The sequence below is a fragment of the Tursiops truncatus genome, chromosome 18, assembly GCF_011762595.2.
Source record: "Tursiops truncatus isolate mTurTru1 chromosome 18, mTurTru1.mat.Y, whole genome shotgun sequence".
NCBI lineage: Eukaryota > Metazoa > Chordata > Mammalia > Artiodactyla > Delphinidae > Tursiops > Tursiops truncatus.
Window position 1 is genome coordinate 17,564,718 of NC_047051.1, and position 23,997 is coordinate 17,588,714.

General features: G+C 38.7%; 2 protein-coding genes across 11 annotated transcripts; both read right to left on the minus strand.

The window, feature by feature from the left end:
• Positions 1 to 962: 962 nt before the first annotated feature.
• KCNRG (potassium channel regulator) lies at positions 963 to 8,542 on the minus strand. Its single transcript, XM_004327390.4, has 2 exons — positions 6,434 to 8,542; positions 963 to 2,825 (listed from the first exon to the last, which is right to left on the minus strand). Exons 1-2 carry the CDS (start codon positions 7,012 to 7,014, stop codon positions 2,585 to 2,587), a joined length of 822 nt encoding a protein of 273 aa, XP_004327438.1. The 5' UTR covers positions 7,015 to 8,542; the 3' UTR covers positions 963 to 2,584.
• Positions 8,543 to 8,691: 149 nt separating this feature from the next.
• Positions 8,692 to 20,745, minus strand: TRIM13 (tripartite motif containing 13). Of its 10 annotated transcripts, none has more exons than XM_073795149.1 (4): positions 20,633 to 20,745; positions 19,941 to 20,054; positions 11,769 to 16,132; positions 8,692 to 9,938 (listed from the first exon to the last, which is right to left on the minus strand). In XM_073795149.1, exon 4 carries the CDS (start codon positions 9,928 to 9,930, stop codon positions 8,707 to 8,709), a length of 1,224 nt encoding a protein of 407 aa, XP_073651250.1. In that variant the 5' UTR covers positions 9,931 to 9,938; positions 11,769 to 16,132; positions 19,941 to 20,054; positions 20,633 to 20,745; the 3' UTR covers positions 8,692 to 8,706. The 10 variants fall into 10 exon arrangements, with proteins under 10 accessions (XP_073651250.1, XP_073651251.1, XP_073651249.1 ...); XM_073795150.1 differs by having other exon boundaries at positions 20,607 to 20,709; XM_073795148.1 differs by lacking the exon at positions 20,633 to 20,745 and adding an exon at positions 20,171 to 20,334 and having other exon boundaries at positions 19,941 to 20,051.
• Between the last annotated feature and the right edge of the window lie 3,252 nt (positions 20,746 to 23,997).

The following is a 23,997-nucleotide window of genomic DNA, read 5'->3' on the forward strand; positions in this document are numbered from 1 at the left end:
TTGCTCCCCAGTGTCTAGAATAGTATTTGGCACACAGTAGATGTCAATAAATATTTTCTGACTGAATTAATTAAACGTATATATACTACATGTTTCCATAGGGTAATGTTTCTATTAGCACATTAAAAAGAACATTTTATTTCTCATCTCAAGCTAATTTCCGGCAAGTGTGAATGACTAAGAACACATAATAGCAGTTTAAACATTTCCTATCTTATTCCTTGCCAACCTGTAGTTACAGTATTTTTTGCTTCACTATTATTTTAACCAGTTATCAGTTTTGAATCATCTTATCAGCAAAGCCGTATACGGAATTAAACAGTGTAACATATATAACCATGCCAACTACACCCAGCTAGTTAAATCACACGCGTGCCCAAAACTTAGCAAACTAGAAATATTGTGCCCTCGAATATGATGCTAGCAAGGGAACCAGGCCAGACACATCATCCCCAAAACTAAGATGACAGACTAAAACAACTAAGTTGGTTTTTTCTGCAGTAAAGAGAGGATGTGTGCCACCAAAAACAAAACACTCATTCATAAGGCTTTTTTCTTATTTGGGTCATTATTTTCCGTTGCTAACCTTAACGTTACTAATCTTGAAGTATTTTGCACTTTTCCATTATACATAATCTTTTGACGTACTATTAAGAAATTTTTTTTTTAAATCTTTCTTCCCTGCAACTTAGTACACAAATCTATAAGTAATTACTAGAAATTTCTGGAGTGTAATTTCTTTACTAAGTGTAGGGGTTTCACAGAAAGGATGGAAGAGTAAAATTTATGTCAGTATGAGATAATAGGCCATACTATGCCATAACATGCCTCCAACCCTGGCACACACACACACAATCTTTCAGGTATGGTTTTTTCTTTCTTTTTTAAAAAAGACCTCCCTGGTCTGATGAAAAGTAAATCTTCCTCCCACACCCAAACCCCACTCACCCAGTTTCCTCTCTACAGGTGACACATATCTTTGCTGAAAATTCCATGAATATAGATATATGAGTATTATATATCTTTCCGCAAATGGAAACTAGATACTGCATATAAAGTGGAAATATATTTTTCCACTTTATACATTGTCTTACTCCTTGCTTTTTTTCAACTTATATATATTTGACAATCCTTCCTTCTTAGTTTATAAACTGCTGTCTCATTCTTTTTAAAGGCTGCACGGTATTTCACTGTATGAACCACACTTTATACCCATTACCTGTTGATGAACTTTGAGTTTACTTCCAATTTTTCGCTGTTATGATGATACACTGTCTCACTTGAATGTGAGTTCCTTGAGAATAAGGATTTTTGTCATGAGTAAATGTTTTAATTCTGAAAACTTAGTATAGTATTCAACAAACGTTTAACGCATGTTTTTGAATGAATGAATGGTACTTTTTAAAATGCTGCTCAACTGCTTCCACTCAATGTTTTTTAACCCTACTATGTGCAGAGTACTTTGTACTCGTTGATCTAATGATTCCCTTTCTAGATATTTATCCTAATATTTTAAAGACGTGTATATAAGAGAAATTCCTACAAGAGGACTCACTAAGTCAAAGTAATATGTGTAGGGGACTTCCCTGGTGGTCCAGTGGCTAAGACTCTGCACTCCCAATGCAGGTTCGATCCCTGGTCAGGGAGCTAGATCCCACATGCCGCAACTAAGAGTTTGCATGCCACAACTAAAAGATTCTTCATGCCGCAACTAAAAGATACCACATGCTGCAACTAAGACCCGATGCAGCCAAATAAATAAATATTTTTTAAAAAGTAATATGTGTATTTTAAATGTTAGTAGAAGTTATATGCAAAAAGCTTTTTACCAGAGTAGGTGCTAATTGGTAACAAAGGTATTTCTCAACAAGTGTTCAGCACAGTGCTTTACACATAGTAGAGTTAAAACTGTTGAGTGGATCGAGCTCACATTCAAGTGAGAAAAATTTGTTTTTATGATGGCATGTAAGTCTAGATAGAGGAAAGGGCTGATTACTATGCCTAGGAAAGGAGGAAAACAAGGCCTTACAGAAGAGGTACAGTTGAAAGTGGGTTACCCATCTTCTTCATCATTATCATCACTGATAGTTACTGAGTGCCTACCATGCGCCAGGCAGTGTGTTGAATGCTTTACATTATCTCCTTTAATCCTCATATATCCTATAAGGGAGATATATTTATTATCCTCATTTGATAGATGAAAAAGTTGAGGCAGAGAGAGGTTAAATGACTTGCCCTAGCCACATAGCTAGTAAGTGACTTAGTTGGGATTAGAAATCAAGCAGTCTGATTCCATAGTCCATTCTTGAACGCTTTGTAAGTGTTCATGAAGAAGAGAAAGGGAAAGAGGCATTGAAGGTAGAAGGAATGTGCACCAAAGCACCAAGTGCACGGTGTTGTTTAGAGAGCAGCACATAGTTAGTGTGTCTTAAGCACTGTTAAGCTGTGGTTGCCCAAAGATGGCATGGTAGAAGGCCAGAAAGTTAGGGTGAGTACATATCTGACTAACATATATGCCCTAAATATGGAATTTCCAAACCAGAAAATGGCAATTTCTTTTTACTCTAAAAGAGAACAGAGAACCTCATTTCTTTTTCTGAGATTGCTCTGGCATGAGGGTAGTCTCTGGTTTCAGTGTTTTGTTCATGGCAAGAGCTTCAGGCTTTTTTATCCTTTCAAAGCTATAGCATTCAGTTTTGTCTTCAGAGGATACTGTTCTGGTGCTGACCAGATGGAAGCCTTCCATTAATAAAGTGTCAATCAGTAAGCCGAGGACATTAGTTCCGTTGGCCAGTTTTCGGTTATCAGGTTTTATAGAAACATACCTAGGACACACAAAAATGTTCAATTATAAAACATCCCTTTAATAACCAGCAAAACTAAACAGAAATATTTGATTTATAACCTCAAATAAAGGTATCAAACCATTTTCTGATCAGATATTTTTAAAGACTTCATTTATAAATCCAAGCCAGTACCTTCAGGCTACTGAAAACAGAGACTTTGCTGTGATCTCCAAAGTCATTTTAATTCCACATTTAGGAATATAGCTAACATTGATGAATTTTCATTGAGAAATTATTGTCTGGAGCAAACAATTTGATCAAACAATTAAATTAGCTTAATTTTCATATAATGTAATTTAACTATTTCCAAATTTTGTTTTCAACTTACTAAATATTGTTCTAATCGATTTAATTAATTGATTCAATCTTTTTAATGAACATCTGATACATTTACAGTTTCCCCCTAGATCTAATTTTACCCATTACCAGCACTGACATTACAAATTTTCTTTTGTGACTTTCTCCTATCAAATGCATTTTGCAGGTGAAATTTTGCAGATGTTAAATGTCAAGAAGACTTTATTGTCAATTTTTCTCAATAACTGTCCATTGTTGAAGAGCAAGACATGGGGTCAAAAGGCTTCTGGAGTCAAAATGACAAAACTTTCTGGAAAACTCAATAGATACACATTATTCAAGAAAAATATACCTGAACTTTTCAGATTGACTATATGTTGCTTTAATAATGTCAACATAACATGTCCATAAAGATATAGCTATATTGCCCCTTCTTTATCTACCATCAGGAGTTTTTTTTGTTTTTTTTGTTTTTTTTGGTACGCGGGCCTCTCACTGCTGTGGCCTCTCCCACTGCGGAGCACAGGCTCCATATGCACAGGCTCAGCGGCCATGGCTCACGGGCCCAGCCGCTTCGTGGCATGTGGGATCCTCCCGGATGGGGGCACGAACCCGTGTCCCTGCATCGGCAGGCAGACTCTCGACCACTGCGCCACCAGGGAAGCCCCATCAGGATATTTTTATATCCTTTGTGTCCTGCCACCATTTGTTTATGAGATGTGAAAAAAAAAAAGGCTTTAGTTCCAGGCAGCTACCTAAACTGTCTGTGGTTTTATGGGATAAAAAGAGCCTTGGGGTCATCCCTAGCCTCCTTTTAATTATGATTGATAGAGTGGTTATTGTAGCTCACATTTAGAAACCCATTCTAGGCAAAGAAAAAAATTCAATAATAAAATGTAAAAATTATAAAAGTACATATCAAAAGCACATTTATGTTTAATACAGCAAATTTTTAACATTAGTAAATCATTTCATCTACCCCCAAACCCCAGATCTTGATTTTATAGCCTAGAAACTTTTGTCAAAGAGAAAAAATGTTACAGAATGTCTCACAAAATTAAGATGCAAATAGTATATAGTAGGTGATAACAAAGTGGAATGTACTTGCAAGAAATCACTTGGCCTAAATACTTGATTCCCTAAGAGGCCAAAATGAAAAATGGAAGATTTCAAGGCATAAGAAAAAGATAAAAGAAACTAATGGGAACTGGAAAATCAAAACTTATTTTAAAAACTTATAAGGCAAGTACACTTTTCCATTTGAGCTAGTTTATACAGGAACGGTCAGATAGAAGATGGCTACCAAAGAGACTCTAGAATCCTGTGACCATAACTTGACTTGATAATGTGGTATGGCCCTCTGCAAGATGCATGCCAAGTATTTCTAGTACTGTGAACTTGAGAGAGAATAACTGAGCAACTTGCTAGGTTACCAAGACCTCAGAGTGATAAATCATATTAGTAGAACATACTGAACAGCTGGATGATACATCAGGCTCTGAGCAGCCATTCAGGCTCACTCCTCCACTTTCCACCATCAAGAAAAACATCTGAATGGACAGATTCAGACCACAAGGAGTGAGCAAGAAATAAAAATGATTGCTAGCTAAATAATTATATACCTAAGGTGGGCCTCTTAAGACCAAGAGCTTTCATCCGATCACCTGAACTCCCAATAATGTCACCTTATTTGGGTTTCTACCTCTACTTTGAAATTGGAACTATAGAAGAAAATCATGACCACTTATAGGCTGAAAAAAATTCTAAACTTCAAACAACTGAAAAGAATACTCTTTGGGGATGCAAGAAAAAGTCAGTTTAAAAAATAGCTTCTGGTTTTGGAATTTAAATATAATGTCATTCTCTCATTAAGATGAAAAAATTTTTTGTACTATTTGTAAAACACAAACACTTAACAGCAAAGGGAAAACTACTGTCACTGTGTACACACAAAGAATATCCCAACTTGAGTTTCTAATGTTTTTCAATATTATAGTCATTTTCTCCAAATGCATAGCTTTTAAAAATCATTTAGTATTTCCATGATACCTTTTTATCTTGCATGTTTCTTCTTGAAATCAATGACACCATTTTTTCTTAGTTTTTTAACTTTTTAGAAAGGGATCCCCAAAGATCTTAATCACACAAATTAAAAAAAAACAACAACTGGTAATTTTCCTTCTATTTATGTTAGTACCCCACCAACTGTGCCCAGAGGTATCTTAAAACATTTTGAGGTGAAGATAGGGTCTTAGGTTTTCTTCTCAATCAGCCTGTTAGCTGGATCTCTTTCCCCAAAATGACATTTCATGCCTCTTTGGAAAGGCAGGAAATTATAAAGCGTAAAAACTTAAGAATTGTCCTACTGTCCTACTGGGTTCTTCAGCTGGTATGCAGGACCAAGGGGTATGTTGTGGGAGGGGTAAACATTGGTCATTTCTTATGGTTACTGCAAAAGTTAAGAAAATATCCCCAAATATGTCTGTCTACCTTGACCCCAAAAACGTGTATCTTATTTAAATACTGTCAGTAAAGAACATATGTAGACATTTTTTTTCCCCTCCTGAAAATTAAAGCCAGCTTTCACAGTAAAATAACAGTGGGACAGCATTAAGACATTTCTAAGCGGCGAAAAAAGTGTCTGTGACAGTAGAGTGGAAATCCGTCTTAGGGTCCAGCCAAGAATAACAGGGGGAGAAAGTGACTGACTCAGAAGCAACTATCCTTAATATACTGACAGCCTATCCCAGTATTTTGAGTTGTGTAAAGAGTGCCAACAATGTAAGAGGAGACCAGATTTGCCATGAGATATATCTGCCTTAATGGTGTTTAAAAATAAAGTGGAATGGAGAAAAATCAGTAGCCAAATCAGAAGGACTGAAAGAACAACTGTACATAGTGTAATGAAATCATGACAAACTGTTGAGCCTTTACTATATACCAGCAACGAAAAGAAACCCTTGGGGAGAAAAAGGCTTCTCATTCCATAGTAATGGAACATAATCTATAAAATTGTTTCCTCCTACAACTTGAATGACCATAGTCCCAGTTTTCCCTGGACAACTTTGATTTATTCTTATTGTCCCACATAATAACAACTTCTTTCACTCTGAAAAGTATCCCAGTTTGGACAATAATTATCTGGTCATTCCACCCAACTCTGCTGGTTACTCCCACCAAAAAATCATTTTGAGTAATCATTTTTTTCCAAAACTGAAATGAGAAAATTTCAATTTTGAGGGGATACATCAGGAACCGGTGTAGAATAGAGGCTTCAAAATACAAAATACCTGACTCCAGTTTGGTTATCAGTCGTGCTGTCAGAGCCGCACTGGAAAACCAGGTCATGGTAAGAAGGTCTTTGTGGAGGCAGTGGAAGTAAGGTCATCTGAGGAGGGAAGGAGTTACTACTCCAGGTCGGTGCTGAAGGTTGCTCTATAAACACTGTAATTCTCCCAGTTAACATCTCGATTGTTTTGCTGCAAGAGCCAAACACCCTAAAAAAAGCTTGAGTGTTTCGGCTTAGGAAATGTACCTCCACAAGAGCAGGTCTTGGCTGTAGCAGGTGTTCTTGGTTTAAGAGATCCACCAGAGGATCAAGTTCATAGAATACAGCCTCCCTCTGAAGCCTGAGATAGTCTGAAAAGTCAGTGGGTAATAAAAGCTGGTGAGTTCTCAAAAAATCTAAGACGAAACTAAATAAAACACCATCTCTGTCCACAAAAATCTGGCCACCAACCATCTTGAATTCTTGGTCTCTGCCATCTAACATACGTGTCAACCGAGAGGCAGGAAACTGCTTTAAGGTTGAAGACCTTGTGGTGAATATCTTCCCTCCCACGTTCAAAGTGACCAGTTCCTGACTACTCATTTTCCTCTTGCTTCACACTAGAGGCTACACACCATCAGGCACAGACTTAGGAACTTGAAAATCAACCTGTGACCACAAACGTTACATATGATTAAGAAATGTAGGGGAGTGGAATGTAACAAAAACAGAGACCTCGATTTCCAGGTAACTACTGTTAAAGCAAATAGTGTGTCCATAGCTGTGTTTACAAATTTGAGAGTTGCCTGGGAACGTACAGTATACAGAATGAAAAAATAACAGATGAGGAACTCCATAGTTTAAGGAAAACTGCCAATATGTCTGAGGACATATGTCAAATAGATCCCTTTACTATATCTCATTAAAAAAAAAAAAAAGAACCTTCATAAAAACCTCTTGTAAATCTATAAAATATACTGGGAGCAGAAAAGCATTCCCCCTCTCCAAACCTCTTATCTACTATGAGTCCTCATGGCAGAGGTAATATTTATAAACATTGTCTTAATTTTTTATATCCCTTTAGAAATTTAGTGGCTAATCTTGGATTGTCAGTTGGGGATAAGGCAGTCATTACCTCAACTAGCAGCTTATTTTGACTACTCTTCTCATAACTAGAATGATTCTTCTGTACTTGAAATTTAGTTGCCACCTTCTTTTCCTGTCCCTGCTTGTATTACCTCCTCTCAACCAAATTAATGGACTGGGGTAAAGACCCTCTGGACTGTCAAGGAATGTCTTGTCCCATGACAGAAATAAGGTTGACTGAAAGCAGTTCGAAGATAAAGTCACTTCTTGTTTTCATCTGAATTCTAAACAAGGTGAAAAAATTATTTTTGTTCTGTGGGAGACAGGGCATCTTTATCTCATGTGAGCAGACAGGACAGCCTTAGTGTTTAGCTGATCATTTTGTACTTTATAATAGCTGATAGATTGTTTCATCTATCGTTAAATTAGTCTTACTACTCTTAAAAAATTCTTTAAACAAGTGAATTGATTGGTTGTACAGTTGCCATGGTACTTTGGAACAACACTTAGCTGCCAGTAAAAAGGCGGCTTTTCCATTTCCTGCTCTTGCAATGTGTTTGTTTGTTTGTTTTTACCCATGCCTTTGCTTGCACAGTCACCTAAGTTTTGTAGTTTACCTCCAAACTCCTCTGGTGATAAATTTACAAAACCTAAGCAGATAAAAGGCAAGCTGAAATAAATCTCCACCCTCCTTAAAACGTAAACTTCGCATAAGGTAATGCCAGTTTTTGTTTACATGAGACTTACATTGTACCAAAAAAAGAAATCAACCCTCTGCAGAAAAAGTTGGAAATTCAATCCATATCTTATTCCTTTTTAAAGAATGTTCACTCTCAAAAAAAAAGTTGCTTTACAAGAGTAGTCTTTATTACATGCTTAAGAACAATCATTATTACACTACCTCATCAATATTAAATCATGTACTCTCTCACATCCCCTTTTTTCATAGCATAAACACAACCAGTATTAGGGGTAGGATGCTTATTTCAAAAGCACTTTAAAAAGGAAGGAGGGCTCAGGACTACACTATTAAATTTCACTTTTATCTTTATACTACCTAATTTCAACAACATGTGTAGGACATTGTTTTTGAAAGGAATACTTGTGGAGGAAAATATCTGACTGGAATCTTGACCAAATCTGAACTACCACTCTGTATTCTGACAAATTTCTAACAAAAGACACAGAACTATGTACTTCAAACAGATTTTATAACAGTTTATATTTGCACACAAATTCTGCCACATTGTTCAGCACCACCAAAGTGAAATTCTTTAATCTTTCACTGAAAATGAAAAACCCATCTGCCAACTGTTCCCAGTAGAAAACTGATTGTTCTACAAAATCAGCTGATTTAGTCAGGTAGGAACTAAAGTTTGAAAGATTGTCTTTCCAAGTTGTGATTTCATCAAATAAAGACCATTCTAGGAATATGGTAGGACTGAAGAAAATGAGAAAGCCCAGCAGAATGATTACCACAAATAACAGATAAAAGTTCCAAGGAATCTTGCTAATGAATGTGCCAGTGTCTTGAGGCAAAGAAAGTTTATCCACATCTACTAGTTTTATGTCTTCCCACTGACTGGTATCAAAGTTCTTCATTAAAGGGCTTGAGGGCAAATTAGAGGGAGGCAAAGGAGTTTCCTTGATGACTTTTATTTTCTCCCTGAACTCCTGCATCTGTTGCAGAAATATGATGGGTTCTGACACATCTTTGAAAGCCTCAGCAATGTTAAAGGCCATTCGTTGTTCCTGCAAGATGGTGTTGAGTTTGTTGATCTCTGGGTCATAGGCCTGCATAACTGCAAGTTTCATGGTCTCAAAGTCAGAAAGGATTTCATTCTTCTTTTGATCTAATGTGTGTTGTAACTTCTCAAAAAACTCCTTCACTTTATCTGAATCTTTAGTCAGCAACTGTAGAGATTTCCTTTTGCTAGTTTCCAAGGTATCCAAGCGAGAAAGAGCATCTCCCCGACGCCAGGTCTCAAAGCTCTGGAAGAGGGACTCAAAGGCATCCCTTTCCTGAGCATAGGCATCTTCGATAGAACAGAAGACATGCTTGGTGTGGTCACCACGAGTAGCACAGATCCCACAAATCAGCTGCATATCAGTCAGGCAGAAAATGTTGAGAGGCTGCCCCAAGTGTCCTTTGCACACTGGCATTTTGGGAGAGATCTTGATCTTGTTATACTTTTCCACAATACCCTTCAGGGAGTAATTAACCTGCAGGCTACTGACCCCGGTGGCTGAAGTTTCCTTGCGGCATGTGGGGCACTTGAATGGAGATGATCTCCACAATGAATTCCGCACATTCCCCTCTAAGATCCCTTCTAAGCATTTTTTGCAAAAGTTATGCGAGCAAGGCAAAACTCGAGGATCGTCAAACAGACTGCAGCAAATTGGGCACGTGAGATCTTCTTCAAGCAGCTCCATCACATCTCCTACCAGAGAGAAAGAAACATTTTATTTTACTCCAGTAACCCCTTCATTTGGACTACGGACTAGTTAGAAGAAACTATCTTCACAGCCATTAAAAATGATTTTTCACTGAAATAACCAAACAAAGAAAATAAGTGAGAAATTTGTGAAGGGAATGCACACCAAAGCAGATTTAATCTGCTGGGACTAGAACACGCTCCTTATTAGTAGGGCTCCCTGTACACAAGGCCTTTGTGTGGGCTTTCCAACAACAGTCTTTGGCTGAGACAGGGTTAGGACTAGGACAACTGCAAGTTGAGCCAGCAGGACCCAACTGCTTGTTTTAAAACAGAGCTGACTACTAGCTGTCAGAAACAAAGCCACTCAGTGTCTGAAGAGAATGAGCTCTTTAGTCTGGGCCCACAATTATAAAATGGTATGCTATTTAAAGAAAGCAGCACAGAAATATAAATCCAAGCATGCACAGTCATGTAGACTTTTATTAAAAACTGGCATATTTTTCTATTTCAAAGGCAAGATTACAATTATTAAAATCAGAGGTAAAAACATAAAATGAGACAGCTGCAATTCATTCTTCCCTTGAGAATTAAGTGAATATTTTTTCAAACCACTGGAACAGTAATCAAAGCCAGTGGGGACAAACCTGGGCGTCCCTAAGACTCTTCCAGGGCATCTGTGAGGACAATACTATTTTCATAGTAATACTGAGATGTTATTCACTTCTGGCACAATGTTGACAGTGCACTGTAAAAGGAGCAATGGTGAGTAGACACTGCTGGAGCCTTAGCAGGAATCAAACAAGGCAATAGGTAGCACCAAACTGGATTCCTGGTTATTGTATTCTTCACCACCACGTACCCACGGTGGGGGCAGGGGTGAGGGCAGCCAGTTTCATTTTAGAATGTTCTAGATGAAGCAGTAAAAATTACTCATTTTACTAAATCTTGATCCTTGTGCACATGTCTTTTTAATATTTTGTGTGACAAAATATGAAGTAACCACAAAGCATTTCTACTGCATACCAGCAGATACTGTCTGGAGGAAAAGCAATTAGGTGATTGAGCTACAAGCTAAATCAGCCGCTTTTTTCGTGAAACACCATTTTTACTTGAAACAACAAATGACGAACTATGGCTGTGCAGACTTAGGTATCTGACAGATTTTTTTTGAAAATGAACAAAATGAACCCATCACTTCAAGGGAAACAAATGACAGTATTTCTCGCCAATGATAAAAAGTTGAATTTTTGAGTGAAAATTGGATTTTGGAAAACATATTTGCCACTTAAGAGCTTGTAATGAAACAAGTGGTGATATTAACATGTGGGCTTTGGCTTTTTTAGAGGAGAGATCGTGTATAATGAAATATGTCACTATTTGGAGATCTATATTACACAGTGAACTAATTGGTTCAAATCACCAATGCATGTTATAAATCATACATTCTAATACAGTTAAATATCTATATATAATACACATGTAAATAAAAGCTCTTGGGAGCCTTAGTTTTTAAGTGTAAAGGGGTCCTGCAACCAAAATATTTGAGATCTCTGACCTAGAGGATACCATAGAGAATACCAATTCTCAATTCAAGTTTATTCTTTCAAAATGTACACTTTAAAACTTTTATCCCTGAAGTTTTAGAACCAAAAATAGTGCTAAATATGTCCTCATTCAGTTTACTGAGGGATATATACACACACACATATAACATTACCACCAAAGTAACAAAATAGGGTCTACTAATCTCTATGCCATCTTATAACCAAAAGTAAATAATTTTTATTATATAATACTCTTTTTTAAAAAATATTTATTTATTTATTTATTTACTTGGTTGTGCCAGGTCTTAGTTGCGGCAGGTGGGCTCCTTAGTTGTGGCTCGTGGGCTGCTTAGTTGCGTCTTGTGGGCTCCTTAGTTGCAGCTTGCCAGCTTAGTTGCAGCATGTGGGCTCCTTAGTTGCAGCATGCATGTGGGGCCTATTTCCCTGACCAGGGATAAGAACCTGGGCCCCCTGCATTGGGAGCATGGAGTCTTAACCACTGCACCACCAGGCAAGTCCCAGGAAGTGAATAAATTTTAACAGTAATTTTAAGAATCACAATTGGAGCTACAATCTAGAAGATAAATAGTATTTAAAAGATAAGCTGAACTTGCAAGACTAGTTTATGGTTTTCTATTAGGTTGTGAGAGATATATGTGTAACAAATATATAATACATATATATGTAGAATTAAAGCAAAGAGTATTCTGTCAAATTTAGTGTTACACGGCAAAAATGCTGACGAAGCTTATTTTTCTGAAAAATCTTTTGTGACATGGCAAATCATACAACCTTTGAAAAGCACTGAGAAGAGAACGGCTACAGAGACTGAGGTTAGTGTGCTCTCTAAGAAGTTATCAAGCAGCTATAAAACATTCTGACTCTTTAGAGCAAAGAAGGAAAACTTTTGATGATCTTCCATCACTAGTCCTGGGGTTCTACACTTTATCACCTCCATTGATTTCTGTCATCTTTCACCTAAGAATTCTATGCTAAGGCTAGATTTTGGAGTAAACTGTAGGAACAGGAAAGTAGTGGCAGCAGCATTCAATAAAGTAAACCTAATTTACTCATCCTTGCAAGGTTAACACTTCCAGAGAATCCTATCCAAGCACATTAAATAAATAAAAGGAAAAACAAAGGATACCAAGTTTTGTCATGAGAAGGAGAAAAAAGGCACCCAAGACAAAGAGAAACTTTGGAGAAAACTGAGGGACCAAGAAGAATTTTAAGGCAATCAAGTATGATCAAAAGGAAAATGTCACAAACAGGAAAATTTAGAAATAATAAACAGTCATCCCAAAGCCACAATCAATTTACAGCTCTTAAAATGAACCAGAGGAAAAAAGTTGGTATTTGGAAAGTCCCTTTTTTAAAAAAATTGCATCAAAATCATGGTAGATCCTATTGTTCCACTTTTCGTGATATAACTTACAAATTTTGGTTTATAATTTAAAGATTCTCATTTTAATCCACATTAAAACTAAACACTATTTTCTTTTCTTAGCTTTATACTCAAAACTTTAATCACAAAACTATGTGACCACTTCCACAGCTGACTTTTAGAGAAAACTGAGACATATAGCCTAACAACCCAAGAAACCATGGCAAGTTTGTTGCCTTAAAAGTTTTAAAGGAAAATACATAATAAGGTTTTTAGTCTCACTAAGTGAAGGGTATGCTTTTCACAGTAAAGGAACTTATAGATCCTTTTCTAAAGTGTGGCTAACACATAAAAATCTAAATAAATCAATTGAGCTTACTCCTTTGATGAAACCAAAGTACATATCCCCCCCTTCTGGGGGACAAATATAGATATCAAGAAATTTTATGTGAACAAAATTACTGTTCACCAGTGATAAAATTTCAACTTAACCAATGTCAAGTTAAGTATATAAAGGCAAATAAGTTTTCCAAGATTCATTTCTTCTTTTGAATTAAAAATTTCCCAAGATTTATTTATTTATTTACTTATTTATGTATTTACTTATTTAGGCCACGCCATGCGACTTCTGGGATGTTAGTTCCCCAACCAAGGATTGAACCCATGCCCTCAGCAGTGAAAGCGTGGAGTCCTAACTACTGCACCACCAGGGAATTCCCAACAATTTCCCAAGTTTTATACCAACAAAGAAAGTAGCCAAATATATACCTAGTTATCTACCGCCTCTCTGGTTTTCCACTTCATTTTCCTACCATATTTATACTTTAAAATATACTTTTTAATTTATGTAGAATAAAACTCACTCCTTTCAGTACGCCGTTCTATGAGTTTTGACAAAGGCACAGTTGTATAACACCACCACAGATTTATTTTTAAGCAAACATTCAAGATATCCACACTTAAGGAAGACTATGAAAACTGTTTGATCAATACAACCTTGAGTAGGTATATAGCAACAACAGTCTCTGCAAATGAAAACAGTAACACAACAACCAGAATATTAAAAATGGAAAAGCCAACACTTATAAAGGAGTCAGAAAATAGAAGTAAAAGCTAATATATATGACTTCTCCCTCCTGGAAGCCCTTTTGTTTTTATATGATCAACCCAAAATGATTACAATTGAACAGGTGCTCATTTTATTCACTCTTAAAAGGTAATTTTAATAAAACCTTTTGGGCTCCCCTGGTGGTGCAGTGGTTAAGTAATCCACCTGCCAATGCAGAGGACACGGGTTTGAGCCCTGGTCCGGGAAGATCCCACATGCCGCGGAGCAACTAAGCCCGTGCGCCACAACTACTGCCCACGCACCTAGAGCCCATGCTCTGCAATAAGAAGCCACCGCAACGAGAAGCCCGCGCACCGCAACAAAGGGTAGCCCCTGCCCGCCGCAACTAGAGAAAGCCTGGGTGCAACAATGAAGACCCAACGCAGCCAAAAGTAAATAAATTTATTTAAAAAATAAATAAAACCTTTTAATTAAAAGAAACTTTCCTATTAAATCTTTGAACTTCATTAGTTGATAGCAATATAAAGTTCTAAATAATACCCATGATTTCTTTCCCAAATCCCATTACAGAAGAAAAAGAAAAGCCAATATATTATACCTTATATCTGAGAGATTTAAATCAAATTTCCATCCTGCTTTGAGGCATCTTTGAATTCAGGAATTTCAAAGCAGTATCTAAATACCTAACAAGTAACTAGATAGCAAATTCTGAAACTCACTTCATAGACAAAACTAAATTACGTGAGCTCTACTAAACAGACAGCCACCAATCAACCTTATCTTGGAACAAAGCTTGGAATAAAAGAGCTCACCTTTAAAAAAAACCACTTCCCCTCATCCCACTAGTTAATCTTATTTTCAAGTTGTATACTGTATTTTCAAGTAGTATACTGATATTTTAGTATGAGATCCACTAATAATCATTTCTTGAAACTTACTAAGAATCTATTAACAACTACTGAATCTAGGTAGAGGATGTAAGGATATCTATTGTAATTTTTTTTTTTTTTTTTTTGCGGTACGCGGGCCTCTCACTGTTGTGGCCTCTCCCATTGCGCAGCACAGGCTCCAGACGCGCAGGCTCAGCGATCATGGCTCACGGGCCCAGCTGCTCCGCAGCATGTGGGATCTTCCCGGACCGGGGCACGAACCCGTGTCCCCTGCATCGGCAGGTGGACCCTCAACCACTGCGCCACCAGGGAAGCCCTCCGTAATATATTTTTAATTTTCAGTATATTTGAAAATTTTCACAATAAAAAGTTGGAAAAAAAAACCTAAAGAGGGGACCAATAATAAGAAAACAATATTGAGCTAAAAAAGTAAAACTTCAAAAACATTAGCTAACTATGATAAATTTCACAGAGAGTTTAATCTGCTGTAATATTGTTTTATCTTTTATAAAATAAAAAATATATTATTGGAATCTCTGGATCAAGGCCTGTGAGGAGACTGACATACTTGTTTTGCTCTCAGTCTATGACCTTTGACAAACCACTTATACATATTAGTTTTTCTCCTCATTGAATAAGTGTTTTGAAAAGTATCTAACAATATATGAAAATTATTTACCAAGGTTTTTTTTGTTGTTTTTTTTTGTTTGTTTTTTTGCGCTATGCGGGCCTTTCACTGTTGTGGCCTCTCCGTTGCAGAGCACAGGCTCTGGACGCACAGTCTCAGCGGCCACGGCTCACGGGCCTAGCCGCTGCGCGGCATGTGGGATCTTCCCGGACAGGGGCACAAGCCCGCGTCCTCTGCATCGGCAGGCGGACTCTCAACCACTGCGCCACCAAGGGAAGCCCTCAAGTTTTGGGTTTTTTTTTTTAATACTCTATATCAATGTGTTATTAACACCTCATTCTGGCTTTTAGAGACTGTTCCCAAACTTATATGATCCAAACAGGATAAAGTGAGATTAAGAAAAAGACAAAATTTCTGATAACTTAAAAAAGGAATATTAAAATTAATATACCATATACTCCAATAAAGATGTTTAAATAAAACCTTAAGGAGCCATAAAAAAATAAAATAAATATACCACATATAGCATCTAAAATAGCTCATCTAATTGTTATGTGGCCCTTGCAAACAAAATATAATTTACCTTTGTGTCCATATAAGATATAAGTAACTTACCTTTTCTGGCATTATCCTAGAATAAGTAGTAGTCAAAATTTCCTCCAAGGTATTTCTAGTAGAATTCCTGATAAGTAGGGCAAAATAAACCTAGTACAGAAGGTCCAGCAGCTTGGAAGGCCTACCTACTCAGAAAATTCACAAGTTTTTGGACTAAGGTGACAGTCTCAAAAACAAAAAACTAGGTCATTACCTTCATAGTCCAGAAAAACTTGGAAAAAATGAGTTTTTTCCTTTCCTTCATTCTCTTCTCTGTGCCACTATTTTGCCTCGACTTTTCCTTTGTTTATTCTTCTTTTAACTCATCTTCCCCATTCTATTTCAAGGAATGCAATCTTTTGATTTCCTCTTATTCCTTATCTCACACCTCCTCTTTACCTTACTTCTTATGTTTCTTTCCCTATTTTCTTTTCCCTGTGTCACCTGATAATCACCCAAGATATTATTCTGTAATCCTGTAAATCGGCAGCATTAAATCAATAGTTTTAGGATACCAGCTAGATCAGATATCCCTATCCCATTTTTGTACAACTACTGAGAAATCTATGAGGACACCGAATGGTGGTGAATCCCATTCTCTCCCATCCAGATGAAATCAATTTCAATATAATGAGGGTCTGAATTTGAAGGAAACATACATATAGCCCAAATTATTCTCCTGGTCTGGTAGGAACCAAACCCAGATTACTTATCTTTACCTGTTAAGAGTTAAAATTAATTTAAATTGGAACTACTGACTTCTGCAAAGGTTTTACAAACTAGAAATGTCTGGTTCCTTTTCTCCCAAATAAATGTAAACAGGTTTAAATGAAGGTAGCAAAATTCTACCCCTAGAACAAATTGTCTTCTTTCACAACAATAAACTTGGCAATCATTAACCTAAATTATTATCCCCAACAGGTTGGTATCTATTAAAAGTTTTCATCATCTAGCTCTGCATTTGAGATTAATTCCAGCTTTCAGAAAGTGATGTCAAAGTCTAGCATTCAGTACACAGCAAGCTAGATCTATGTAGATAAGTGAAATTATTTACGTAGTATGTAATACTGTGCCAAGTGAAAACAAGTATTTAGTGGATAACTAATAAGTACTACCTACCTGCTAATAAGCACTTACTTCTGAGATGGAAATGTAATTGGTCTGAACAAAGTTCCTTTTGCTCAGTGTAGAATTACATACGCATTTTATTCTAAGTAAAACTGATCTAGAAAATATTTCAAGTAGAAAGCTAATTATGCTAAACTTTAAGCAATTTTTAGGTTGGCTGTATTCTATAATACTATGTTGGCACTCCTCACTCATATTCAATACTGCACATATGCAGGGGAAGAAAGGAAGAGCTCCTCTGGGAGTTTTAAATGGGGAGCCAGGTTACTGCCAAGGAGATATACTTGTGGTGCTTATGCCACAGGAAAGACAATAATTTAAACTATTGGCAAAAGTTTTCAGTTCAACTTTTCCTTAGAAATATATTTACATCTATAATGCAAATGAATTAGAAAGCGTTCACATTATGGGAATTTGCTTTATATTTACAGAAGGCTTAACTGGAATGTAACTATTCTGTATGTCAAAGGACACCTGTTTTTAGTTAACTGTTATGAGTACTATTCCTCTAGCACCATTCTAGTATCTAAAAATCCCAAGGCAAGGTAATGACAATGGCAGTGTCTTTCATGAATAACAAAAATGGATAATCCAATGATATTTTAAAAGATGAAATATAAGCCAAAAGTCAATTCCTGCCCTAAATTCAGAAATATAGCACATTTACAAAGGTATTGTTACTATAAAAGGTGTGATAACTGCCTTACAAAAGGACATAGAAAGCTGACACCATACTGAAGTTGGAGAGGTTATCCATGCAAGTGGACTTTGTTTTTCTAAAATTATAAAAGTAATTTGTGATTATAGAAAATTCAGAAAATACAGGAAAAAAATTACCCATAGTTACATCAGCAAGGAATAACCATTATTATTATTTTGGTATATTTCTTCTAACATTATTTTGGCACATTCCTCCCAATACTGTGTGTTTGCACACACACATATTTTAACAAAACTGGAAGCATAACACAACTTTGTATCCACTTTTTTCACTTGTTTTATCATATGCATTTCCCCTATTATAAATTCTTCTAGAACATGACCGTCTATCTTATGGATATGCTGTTTCTTATTGACTGCTTGTTTTGGGTGGATTATAACATTTTAATGAACGTTCTGTAGAAAAGTCTTAGTCCAACTGTTAGGTGGGTCAAAGAGTAGGAACATTCTTAAGGCTCTTGAAAAGACTGCCAAGTTTCCCTCTAGAAAGGGCATACCACTTTCTGAACTCTGACCAATGATGTATGACAGTACTCCACCTCTCCATGCAATTCCCAACCTTACAACAGAATCATACGTTTATAGAGCTTAGTAAAAAAATAAGAAAAAGGCATAGTTTTTTACCATACACTTTTTTACCATACCTACCTAAGTTTAAAATATAAAACAGTTTAAGGCAGTTAATATTAGTATGTGTCTACGTATTACCAATATATAAGAATATATGGTGCTAAAAGTTATGGAGTAGGAATAAAACAGAAGTACTGGGCTTAAAAACATCTTAGAGATCATTTAGCTAAATACCTAACTTTACAAGTGAAAAAACTGAGCCTACCCTGCTCCCCCAAACTGTACACAGCAAGCAAGGCATAGGACCTGAGTTTCCCAATTCTCAGACCTTAGCACTATCCAGAAAGTGGGTCAGGAATTCAGTATCCTCATTCATCAAATGGAGAACCTTAAGCATGAGCTCTCTAAACCCCTTCTAAAATTCTATAATTTTTACAAAGTAGGTTGTAACAGGTTCTCCAGTGAAGGGTAAAGAGCACTGAACCTGCATCTGAATACCTACCTTTAAGCACTAGTTTTACCCTTCATGGAATGAGGATTTTTACAGTACCTACCTCATAATGTTCTTGGAAAGACTAAGTAATGTGTGACAATTTTGTAAACTACTGAGCTACATCAGTGTAAGGTGGTTTAATTACATATGTGTACAGATACTGTGAAAACTGTAAATACTCATTTACAGTGTTATGTTAGAGCATGAGTGTATTAACCAAGAAAGGTCCTAAAGGAGAGTTGGACTCCCTTGAACTGTAATTTCAAGGGAGGACAAAGTAAGTATTACATAGCATAGCAGGTACAAAGCATGTTCGTGGAAATGGGCATAGCTGAACAACAGCTATGGCAGAAGCAGGGCCAGGTAACCAATAAATGTAGAGAATGAAAATAACCTGGTGTTATGGAAGGACTTGCCAGAGAGGTTTAGTGCATCAGCTGGTGCAAAAAAGATGGTATTTTTAGGGAAAGATAGGAGAGCATGAAGAAACATATGTGCTTATTGTGCAAGACAGAAGTATAACCAATTAATCAATAGCTCCATCAAGTTCTACCAGAGGGAGTGGCTATGTAAAATAAATTCTGCATTTAAAATACCTTTTATATAAAGGTCTGTAGAGTCAGAAAACTGAAGCCCTGTTGTATAAGCCCTAGCAGCAGTGACACAGAAGGAAAAAGAAACCTATTATCAAAAAGAAAGAAAAGCTGCTGTAGCCTCTTTTCCTTTGCAGTGTGAATCTCTGGATTATAGTATGTTTCAAATAATTGTCACATAAAGAATTTCCAAGTATATAATCAATTTTTCTGAGTTTTGACAAAATATGAAAAGAACAAAGACCATCCATGAGGGTGGGAACACATACATTCTGCACAGAGTTCAATTTTGAAAGGTTCTGGGCCTGACGAAATTGGGTGCTTTCTTTTTTTGTTGGTTTTTGTTTGTTTGTTTATTTGTTTTTAACGTAGGGAAAAGTATTGTAGTTTACCTCTGTCCCCTGCAAGCAGGTGTATTGGTCAGGGTTACAATTTCCCAGGGCAGAGCAATCAGGTTTTGGTTTTGTTTGGTTTTTTTTTTTTTTCCACGTCGTGACTGGAGGCTACTGTAAAGAAAGAACAAAGAAAGAGAGGGTATTATGCATTTATGTGCAAAGGGTCCTTAGTCTTCACCCTCAATTTTTTCAATCATCCCCCACAAATAAAGCCAGCCTGCTAGGACCTGATGAAAAAGCCAGGAGCATGGGAGAGGCTGGCCATCTCTGTGCTAAGGAGCTTCTCGGTGAGGGCGCCCTCCCACGGGGCCAGGCAGCCTCCCCAGGTTCAGTGCCAGGGGGTGGTCGCGTGCTCTGACTCCGGTTCATGGTCGCCTTTTCTTTTGTAGGCGATCCCGAGGCGCTGGAAGTGAACCCAGGCGTGTTGGGTAGCGGACCAGGTTTTCAGCAGCCCGGACGCGCTGCCCCCGCCGCCCACCCGCACGCCGTTTCTCCCCATCCCCCCGTTCCGGGGCCTGGCTGCTTTCCGCTGTGCTGCCGGGACTGGAGCGCCGACTGAGCTCTCCGCCAGCCCCCCCGACTCACGCAGGTGCCTGCCCGGCCAGGGCAAGTCCCCACCCCTCTTCCCCGTAAGGACCCGGGCGGCGGGTACTTATCTCGGACCTCCGGGGCCACTGGAGGGTACCCACCGGGAGCCGCGCCGCGGCCAGTCCTCCAGCCGCGGGCACCGCGCGCTAAGAGTCGGAACGGCTGCAAAATGGATTCGCGGCGCCGACGGGCCCCGCCCCAAGGCCCTCCTCCGCCGGCACCTCGGTCCGCCTCCGAGGATAGGCCTCGCCTTTCCCCCGGGGAGGGAGTGGGTGAGGGGAGGCGGAGTCCTTCCGGTATCTCCAACCGCCACCGATGACCGCCGCCGGCCGCGGTGCGCCTGGGAGAGGGGAGGGTTGCTGGCTGCTGGCTTCTCTCCTTTCCAGAGGGGCTGCGCGCGCCCGCGAAGCGCCGTTCCCCGGGCGCCGGGAAGGGGACGTGGATCGCGCAGACCCGCGGGGTCGGCCTGGACCGAGCGCGGGCGACGGTTGGCGGCGTTGTCCCCGGTGGAGCCGCCTGGGAAGAAAGCCGGCGCGCAACAAGATGGTTGGGTTTGGATTGTTGTACTTTTTTTTTTGTTCGTTGCATTTTTAGGAACAAAAAAAAAAGCCCAACCCTTCACACCGCTTCATCTGCATCTCTCAGGACCAGAGGCCCGGCCACAGCGGCTTGGGGGGACGGAGACGACTGTCCGCCCCGCACCCCACAACCCGGGGTGGGTGGGGCGGGCGCCCGCGCTGCTCCAGACGCAGCACAATCAAAATAGTTAACTACTGCACCCACCCACACCTTGCATCTATGTATTTCTTTGCAGGCTTTAGGCCGAACACTAGCCACCCAATTCAAGGTTTCTTTTTAGGAAAAACACCACTGCCCTTTTCTTTGGAGAGAAGGAAAAACTCAAGTATGGCTCTAAATTATCAGCCGCTAGCCTGACTCACTCTTCTGATGTCCGGCACCCTGTATAGGGACCTTCTCTAATTAGCAAACGCATTAAGCACTTACCAAGGAGCGGTTGCAAGAAGATTGCAATGATGAAGGAATGGCTTCTCCAAAACTTGCCATCTTGGGGGATGTGAAGCATGGACAAAAATCACAGAATATGCCCTGGGGTTGAGTTCGCCCCCCACCCCCGCCCCACTTGGGGAAGTCTGGGATTTGGAAGTAGAATTGGGGGGAAAGGTATTCAAGGTCTATTTACAGTACTTGGACCCGGTGACTACTAATACTAGCTCAAACCCCATAAAAAGCTCCTCCCCACTCCCTTCTGAGATGTCCAGTTCCTCACCATGCCCAGGGTCCCTTAAATCCAGTTTTGTGTGTGTCTCCCTTAAACCCAATTTTGCCTTTGAAGAACAGTTCCTATATTTATGTCATTTTGTCTTCATAAGAACACTGTGGAATGGAAATTATGATCTTCATCCTATAGATGAGGAAACGGATGAAGTGATTTCTCCAAGGCAAAAAACAAGAGGCAGCGCTGAGACTCTAAAGTCAGGTTCCAGGTACACGGTCTTTCTACAGCACGGTAACTGTCAGTGCCAACGAAAACTGCAGCCCAGTCTCCTACTAAATAAGTGTTATTAAAAGAAAATCAAACTCCTGATTTGTAGAAACATTTTGAATACCCTAATATTAAAATGATACAAGAGTGAAAGGTTATTAACTCATAAATCAGAAATTGTCCTATGTGTACCTGGTTGTTGGTAGATACTAATTAATTAACTTATAACCAACTAAATGTAAAACGTTGGTTAAATCTGCATAGAAATCCCTAGATTGTTAACAAAAAAATAAACTACTAAGAGACCATCGTATATTAAACTCTCTTACGTGTAGAAAAATAGGGAAGGAAGAATAACCTATTTTCCCTCCCATGGTCCTAATAAAACAGCCAATCAGGGAATCACCACATATAGTGTGACTAGAAAAAGAGATTAAAACCTGCATGCATGGGGCTTCCCTGGTGGTGCAGTGGTTAAGAATCCGCCTGCCAGTGCAGGAGACACGGGTTCAAGCCCTGGTCCAGGAAGGTCCCACAAGCCGCAGAGCAGCTAAGCCCGTGCACCACAACTACTGAGCCCGTGTGCCACGACTACTGAAGCCTGCACGCCTAGAGCCCGAGCTCCGCAACAAGAGAAGCCACGGCAATGAGAATCCAGCACACTGCAACGAAGTGTAGCCCCTGCTTGCCGCAACCAGAGAAAAGCCTGCATGCAGCAACAAAGACCCAACGCAACCAAAAATAAAATAAATTAAAAAATTTTAAAAACCTACATACATGGATTAAAACCCACCCACACAGCTACCTCCTTCCTGGAAGAGCACACTATAACTAGATCCCATACCGAGGGACTGTCAAAATTCTTATCACACTGGAATTTCCTTTTATTGACTGTTCTTCAAATAAGCAGACTAAGCTTAAGACTGGAATTCATATGTCACCACAGCAATAAGATGTAGTCTTATGTAAGTTTGTCTTTTGTGAAAAACATATTTTTACAGGTAGAATTTCTAATGTTATATATTTGAAATATATATATACACACATATACTTATTTTTGTGATTTATTTCATGGTGTTGTTTTTGTCCTCAGCCTTGACAAAGGTGAAATCCTCCAGCTTTCCTTCCATCTACCAAGACGTGATCAGATGTTCCATAACAAAAGGGACAGTGCCAAATTTGGTGTACACTGAAATGTAAATTATCAGAATGGGGAACGTCTAATAATTAAGACTGGAGCAGTTATGTGCAGGAGAGGGGTGCTGGTGAGCCTCCTTAGATATACTGGAACATTTCATTACTATTCTGTCCTTCCCTTCCCAATAGCTGCCAGTCATGAATGCAAGCCCCGACATTCCCCAATGAGAATTCCTGGCAATACAAGGCACTGACATTGCAAGGTGCAGCAAAAAGAGCAGACACTTTGGAATCAATTCTGCATCCAAACTCTAGCTCTGCCATATACAAGTTGTTCAAGTTACTAAGCATCTCTAAGCCTCAGTTTTCTCTTCTGTAAAATGGGGATAATGTTTCACTTGATTGTGAAAATCAGATAACATACAAAGCAACCAACATGGTATCTGACATATAGGAGGTACTTAATAAATGGTTGCTACTGCTATATGGGAGAAGAAAACCATGCTGGTTTTGAATAACGGTTGTTTTGGATTTGTAATGTGAGGCTCAAGCACAATAGTCTTAAGCAGAGCTAAACTGCCTACGTAGTAGAGGAAGCTAGCACCATAATTTCTGCTTTTTTTACACCCAGCCCAGGGTGGCCTTTTATTTTATTTTATATATTTATTTATGTATTATTTACTTATTTTTGGCTGCGTTGTGTCTTCATTGCTGCGTGCATGCTTTCTCTAGTTGCTGAGAGTGGGGGCTACTCTCTGTTACATCGCGGTGGCTTCTCTTGTTGAGGAGCATGGGCTCCAGGCACACGGGCTTCAGTAGTTGTGG